The 7832-nt window shown below is 36.1% G+C and overlaps 1 protein-coding gene across 1 annotated transcript; it reads right to left on the bottom strand.

Annotated features, from left to right (window-relative positions):
* Nucleotides 1–1228: 1228 nt before the first annotated feature.
* Nucleotides 1229–7777, bottom strand: LOC109042532 (uncharacterized). Its single transcript, XM_019059337.2, has 6 exons — nucleotides 7245–7777; nucleotides 6094–6243; nucleotides 5520–5652; nucleotides 4271–4401; nucleotides 2760–3110; nucleotides 1229–1845 (listed from the first exon to the last, which is right to left on the bottom strand). Exons 1-6 carry the CDS (start codon nucleotides 7428–7430, stop codon nucleotides 1288–1290), a joined length of 1509 nt encoding a protein of 502 aa, XP_018914882.2. The 5' UTR covers nucleotides 7431–7777; the 3' UTR covers nucleotides 1229–1287.
* Nucleotides 7778–7832: the final 55 nt, after the last annotated feature.

Below are 7832 nucleotides of genomic sequence, written 5' to 3'. Positions count from 1 at the left end.
CATAGCAAACATTAAAAAAGCACTAAAGAGGGATAAACTCAGGATAATGTTCAACGGACTGGCTGTCTGAACTTGGTGAGACGAGCTATGACAGCTCACTCCAGAAATAGAAATGCTGAAAAAAGAGATGAAAAGAAGTGCGTTGGATACACACACTGGGTGGTCTCTGTCTCTCACTCAATCTCAATAACAGAGGGAACCACAAAGAGATGGCTTTTGATGGTATAATCACCAGACGATACACCTCGTTTACAATGTTTAAAAATCTCGGCTAGTTCCGCTACCACTATTTTTTAGAGGGCGAACAATACAGTATCATACTTTGAAATTTTCAGAGTTTCTAAGTCAAAAATGCAAGAAAGTGTCTCCTGATATCTCTCAGCAAATGAGGAATGATGTCCGGGTATGCCAGTACTGCTCATCCCTGATGGACATGCATGTCCATCTGTACTCATGAGTACCAGTGAGAAGTTGTGGTCTTGAAGCAAAAAAAAAAAAGAAAATACAACAAAAACCTACCCATAAACGGTTTGCAAGGGGTGAGCCTATCGTGCGTGTGGACTGAATATCGCGAAAAATCAAAATCTTGGCTGATCCTAATTTCGAGATATCGTAATTTGAAATTTTCATGGTGAATGCAAGTTTTTTACTGATTTTGATCCGCTTTTTTATTTATTTGTCCATTGAATCGGTGTTGATCGGTTCACGTTTTTATTTTTCGTTTCATTCAACTGATTCAATGGACACATAAATAAAACAGCCGATCAAAATCAGTCAAAAAATTTGCATTTACCATGAAAATTTCAAATTACAAAATCTCGAAATTAGGATCAGCCAAGATTTTGATTTTCCGCGATTTTAAGTCCACACTCACGATAGACTCACCCCTGCAAACCGATTTTGGGTACATTTTTGTTGCATTTATTTTGCTTTAAGACCATTGTAAGTAAGCCCTTCCCACTGGCTGGCAGACAGTAGAACTTTTGGAGAACGAAGGGCAGGAGCAACGCCCAACAAAATGTGAAAATGATGAGGACTCACTGAAAATTTGCTAAATACTTGCAAATGTTGATACATGATTTTCTTTTTTGACCATTGTGCTTTAAAAGAGGCGTTATGGATATATTACAGGTATCTCACACTTTATTTCCTTTGTTCTTAGTACCCTACATAGAATTTACGGGTCGGTTTTTGAGGTCTCTTGACAAAAAAAGAGGAAGCGAAGTAATAATTTATAATCACATTGAATTTATTAATAGGCTAAAAGATACATCCTAATACACAGTTTTATACAAGTAATACAGAGTTTTCGCACGTTTCCAAGTGTTTTCTCAGGGCAGGTAATGTCATGAATTTTTCGTCACAGATTCCACAACTCATAGATTGCAACTCACTGTCAGACTGTTGTACACCAGAGTTACGAATACGGACATTGGATTTGCCTTTTTTACTAGCACCACCTCCCTCATCTTCTGAACTGGATTCAGTGCCATGATATGAGATCATATGAAGGTTTAAATGATCATCTGTAAGGTATTCCTGCTCACATTTAGAACACTGGAAAAGGCGAGGATACTCCATGTGCGAAATTTGATCATGGTGTAGAAGACTTTCATAGTTGAAAAACCGTTCACCACAAACGTCACATGATACAATATTCTGTTGATACGCTATATTGTGTTGAGGTCCATGTGAGCGCTTCCTTTTCCGAGATTCTTGCTGGTTTTTACGTCGACTTTTGGGGTAATTTTGAACACTGTGGGAACTAGTTTCTGGAGAGACACTCGCCTGAGTTTGCTGCTGAGTGGCTGATTTGAATACTTTGCGAGCCCTGCTCACCCTAACCTAGAATTTTAAAAAAATAAAAACTGTTATTAGCTGAGTACAACAGAGAACAAAGAATGAAAACTTCAGAATTAAGTCTGCATTTCTAAACCCACAACTTACTTTAAAACTATTTCAATAGGCAAGTAAATCAATCTGAGAAATCCGACACCTGCAGTGTTGGAACAGCAAACTATTGACGCTTATCACATTACTATGGGTATTTGTGGATTATTAAATCAATAAATAACTCCGTATGGATTGTGACTGTCATATTACCTTATGTTAATTTGTTATGGTACCGTGTAAATGTGAAGAAGAATGTGATCATTGAAAACTGACATTTTACAACCCTTTCTGTATGACAATCATGATTAGCAAGCAGCCGTAGAGCAGATTAAAAGAATATTATAGTTCCTGTTATTATAAAAAAAACTATCAGCAAATTGCCATAATAGATAAAATTAAGTAGATTGAACCCTACAGTTACCTAATTTTATTTTTAAGAGAAGGAAATGAAGACCAGGTTGTAACTAGTTTGACAGTATTCTGTAACGCACACAGTTTCTCCTCTCCTGCCACCCAATTCTGCGCCTTTTCTCAATTTGCGGTGCCATGACCCACGAACGAAACAACTTGCTTAACAAATTCAGTTTTATGCCAACTTAGAAAAAATTAGGATAATAGCAACTTTTTAAGGGTTACGTTTGGTCAGGGTTTTTCACTTATAAAAGGCAAAAGCCTTTTTTTTAAAGCATTTGATGCAATGGCACCTATGGGTTTGGAATACAAATACAGAATATTCTGTAAAAGTTCTAAACAATAACGCCTCTTTGAATTTCTGCCAGCCAGATAAAATAACAGTTTTGGGGAAGCCACTTGAAGATATATGTCTTCTCATTTTCACCATAGAATTACCATGAAAAAGAACATACCGCTGATGTTTTTAGGATAGCATCATTCCGCTCAATGAGTTGCTGAATTCTATCAACAGCAGAATTTGAGGTCAAAGGGATGCTCTCTGAAGTATTTGAACCATCATCATCTCCATCATCGTCTGATGCGAAAGATGTCTGCCTCAGTAAATCACCAGCAGACCTAATTCCAGAGACACTTTTATTGGCAGTGTTATCATTGATAGATGCTAAATCGGCAGTGTTGATCACTATAGAGCCATTGCTCATTTGATATTTGTTCTGAGCAATCAGCATTTGTATCTGGTCTAAGTTCTTCCTTGCCTTCGTTGAAACACCTTTCATGTTTGTGTCAGAACTAAAAGTAACAACCTAAAAAACAAACAGAAATTGAAAATGTAGTTTCAAGACAAACTTTTGAGTTTCTTTTCAGCTTTACCTGACTGGGTAAACTCTTACTAATGATAAGATGTTGCAAAATTAACATTCAATAAAAAAATTTCCGAGAATTGCGTAGGAATAATTTTAAAAGCACTCAAATCGGTGCTCGCTTACACGAAGATTGTCAATATTGCAAATGTATTTTACCGGGTCCTTGCGCAACTCAGTGATGTCGTTTTGACAATGCCGGAGTGTGGAACCAGCAAAATGCATTTGCAATGCTGACAATTTATGGACAAGTGAGTCCTTATTAATGAGGCTTAAGAACGAGGGAAAATGAATATTGTAAAACTTCTCACGGTCAGTTTTTCACGAAACAACTCTAAAGGTTCTGAAAATTAAGGACTCCTGAGGTTCCAAGATTTATCAAGCAAGAGTTTTTGATTTATTTAAGTTGTTGGATGTATTGTTAACTTACGAGTAAACAGGTAGGAACCAGAGATGTAATTGGTTATTGGTTTGATACAATTGTTTTTGCTCAAACATTTTTAGTCAACGATGGGTTGCCTTTTATTATTTTTTGTTACTTGAGATATCAACAGATGAAACCCAGGAGTCATGCCTTGGTTTGTGACATTGCAGACGTCCTGTTATACTTTAATAATTGACTGGAAAATTGATTATAATTATTGATCATTAGGTACTTTGTGAAAATTGCTGTCAATTGAGTTGGTGCATTTCTCTGAAAAAATTAAAGAGGGGGACAGTTTGAAAAACCACGATCATGATGCATGATTTACAAGTTTATCCATCATATCCTTTTTTTCCTAGCTTTTATTTTCTTCAGTCTTCACCTGCAGCCAGCAGGACACCTAACCAAGAAAGTGAGAGCAAAAAAAAAATAGACACAGCACCGCAGCAAAACAAGTGAAATGAAGCAGGCTGGTTTCACTTGGAATAAATAGCAAGATTATCTAATAATCATTTCAAAGTAGCAAAGAGCCAAACTTAAAATAAAAAAGTAATTTTCCACAGTGTACTATCTAAATACATATTAACTGAATGTATGAACGAAGGTGGTTTAAAATGCTTTAGGAAAATAAAGAGTACAAAGAATAAAAAGAATGAGAAATTGAGGCTGAACTGGTTACCTTTTTAGGAGCACTATTGGATACAAGTTTCTTTGTATTTGAGAGTAGTTTTCTGGTTTGTTGTGGGTTTACTTTTTGGGGAGAGGCTGTTTTGTTGTTTCCCAATCTATTCAATGAGATTACATTTGATCCTGAAACAAACATTATTCAAAGTTTAAATCCAACCATGCAATATTCAAATTCAAATTCAAATATTTTTATTTCACTTCAGTAGGTTTACATGAGTACACAGCCAGTTAACAAGATTTCATAAAAAATAAAATAAAAACATCCCATCACCCTTTAAGTAAGAGCTTGTGGTGGGTGGTGCACTATTTATATAGGTATATAATACGCAATATTTATGTAGGTATATTTAGACTGAATAATTTTTAAGGAGAATATTTACTTACATGTTTGTCATTTTGGACCTCTGGCCAATATCACTTTCAACAAAGCTATATGTTCTGAATGTTTTTGACAAATTTTGCACAGGCTCTTCAAAACCTATGGTACAGCAAAGAAAAAATGCCATACGAAAACTTGAAGGTTGCAAAATTCGCACTGATAGAGTATTTATTTTTCAGGAAAGTTACCGGCAAATATTTTACTTGAAATTTTCAGGTAAAGTAGAATGATAAGAAATTGCTGATAATTGCAGAGAATATATTCTGGGTAAAATTCGAGGGAAACCTCCCTGAATACCAAGAAAATTCTTATTTTATCTCAGGAAATTTGGCAACTTTTGAAGGTTCATTCAGTACTTTTCCTTGGCTCAGCAGAAAATTTCCATGCAACCAGCATACAAAAATGCTATTAATTTTAATATTCTGCTCCAGCTTTCTTCAGATTGACACACAGAGAGTTCCCCTCAAAACTTTTACAATCACTGTATCAAATAGTGGCTGATTTAATTGATACAGAATATATTGGGGGAAAAAACCCGATCCTTTGCAAGAATTCTAGGTCTACAAGCTCTTAAATAAATTATTTTTAATCCCTTAATTACAATGGTATTCATACTTGTTTGCTTGTAGTAAATTGTTGATGAGGAACAATAAGAAGATACGAATTATACTTAACATCATATTTAGCTCCCTTCCCGATAAAAAGTTCTGGAGTTTTCCAGACCAAGAGGGATTGTGCAATGCTTGTCTTACAGAAAGTTTTGGTATAGATAATTTCATTGTTATCCATAAATATCTTCTGATCAATCATAATAATGTGTGAAATTATTATGGAGAGTGAGGGAAAAATCTGAGAATCTTACGGATATTGGAAGGCGTTTTTTTGTCTCCAGAGCAGTCATCATCGACAACCAAAATCCAGTAATCCTCATTTTCACTAGCCTTCTGATCAGCTGATTTTACACCATTGTTCTTTGTGCCACTGTCTTCATTACTCTGAAAAGAAAAACCGTACATGCACAATTGACGATGAAGATTGGTCTTCTTGAATTCCTGGCAAACTGTGATCAGAACAATTTGACCTCTTGGTTGTTAAAACATAACACCCAGTTTCTTTTGAACATCTCAGTGCTATAGGGAACATATTTTTCAACACTTAGAACATAATGTCAGCATTACACTGCAGTAATTCTTCTGTAAGAAAAATAGAAAGGGGGGGGAGAAGAGGGACTCATAGGAGAACTTCTGAAGTCTTATAGCCGTCTTAAGGAGAATTTTATAAATTTGAATTTTCTTGAATTATTTCAACTTTACATCTTGAAAATAAAAAGAGGCTTTGGTTGGTTACTATCAATATAGAAAAACGTACTTATGTAAAAAGTTTCTCCTTTGATGACAACCAGATGTAGAGAAAAACATTTTTTAACATTGACTTACCTCAAGGCTCTCCAGGTGCACTTTAATTGAGTGCCAATTCTTGAAAAGCTCACTAGTTTTTACACATTTATTTTTGAATTCAGACCAGGCAACTAGAAAGTTTAAACAGGTATGACAGATGTTCTGTGGATACTCGTCATCTACTTTCACCTGTAAATACAACAAACATACAGATCATAAACCAGCTTCACACATTTACAAATATACCCCAATCGCAATGAGAGCAACAGCTGCCTGATTCTGTAACTTGTCGCAAATGAGCAATTCTAATGGAAGAATCCACTGTGATCAGCCTTTTAACGTATAATAAAAAAGCATAATTTTAACAGCAACTCACGGGGTTACTGACAAGATTGATCATCTCTTAAAATTCATAGGGTAAATGCTACACATTATTTAAAACCCATCTATGCAAAGGCCCCAGTAGCAATACGTAAAGCACAGAATCAGGCCACTGTTACTCAGAGATGGTGATTGGACAGATTCTAAATGAGAGCACATAACTGGAAATTGGATTCACAGAAATGTGTTCTTGAGCAGACACAAGGATGAAAGGTGGCCCTGCAGCCTGATTGTTGAAATTTTGTGTTTGTCGGATGGACTTACATGTGATTGGTCGGCTATGTCTTATCGCTGCTTTGTCATGCCTATGTCAGGTGGAACTCACAACAAGCTACTGACACCTCTTATGTTTTCGACAGTATGTCTCGTCCATTCCACCTGACAAAGGCATGATGCAGCAGCAATAAGACATAGCAGACCAATCACGTTCCGCCTTTCAACCTATGTCATCTTTGTCTACCCGACAAACACAGATTTTCAACAATCAGGCTGCTGAATCAAGGGCCTTGCCTGTGAGCCGAAGCAGCTGAAGTACCTACCTTTTCCGAAATTTCATTAAGCTGATGATTATCTTTTGCAACTCAGGGGGGTTAGAATTGAGGTTTCTATTCTTACAAAGGAAGATTGTGATGAGGAGGATTGGCTTTCATTGTTATCAGATGTAGGAGCACCAGGAAGGCTATTAGAAGAGAAATAAACCTTCCGGTAAAAATTTAACGGGTAAATCAGAGAATTCGAAGACGTCAGGTGCCGGTATTGAACAAGACTAGGTATTGGATATGGACAACATTCCATAAAAAAACTCTTACCTCTTGCTGAACACACGCATATACAAGATCAGTGAGTGGTGTACAATCAGGGTGCTCAGCAGAGTGAAGCTGGGCTGAAATGGAAACTAGGTTTGATTCTGCAGCAAAACACAAACGGCAGACAGAGTTAAGATCGACATCATTTTCATTCAGAACCTGAACGAAACATTTCTCAGGATTACCCATTATGGTGGCTGAAGTTCACAGTCGAGCGATTCCCCATGTAACTAATCTTAGAAGTAAGTAGATTATTTGAATATCTTTCCAAGTTAAGTGAATAAGCGTATCCTCTTCGTCTTAAAACACTGATGATTCTTATCGAGCAGTCCATGTAGACATATCTTAAAATAATTTGAATGTCTGCCTCTGTTAGAGAGTATTCACGTTAGCTTTTAAAAGGAGAATTTGAAAGTAAGAGAGCAGCTTAAAAGTGTGACTTCAAAATTAGGTTGATTATGATTTTAATTCTCAAAAAATTTTCTAACCAAGACTAAACTTTTCCACTATTGTTTACATTCCTGGGATCATTGATGACAGCGCTGCCTATGACAGAAATTATGAACTAAAAATGATTGTTGCAGACAATAG

The sequence above is a fragment of the Bemisia tabaci genome, chromosome 6 (assembly GCF_918797505.1).
Source record: "Bemisia tabaci chromosome 6, PGI_BMITA_v3".
Lineage (NCBI taxonomy): Eukaryota > Metazoa > Arthropoda > Insecta > Hemiptera > Aleyrodidae > Bemisia > Bemisia tabaci.
This window is presented reverse-complemented; position numbering and strand designations above follow the sequence as displayed.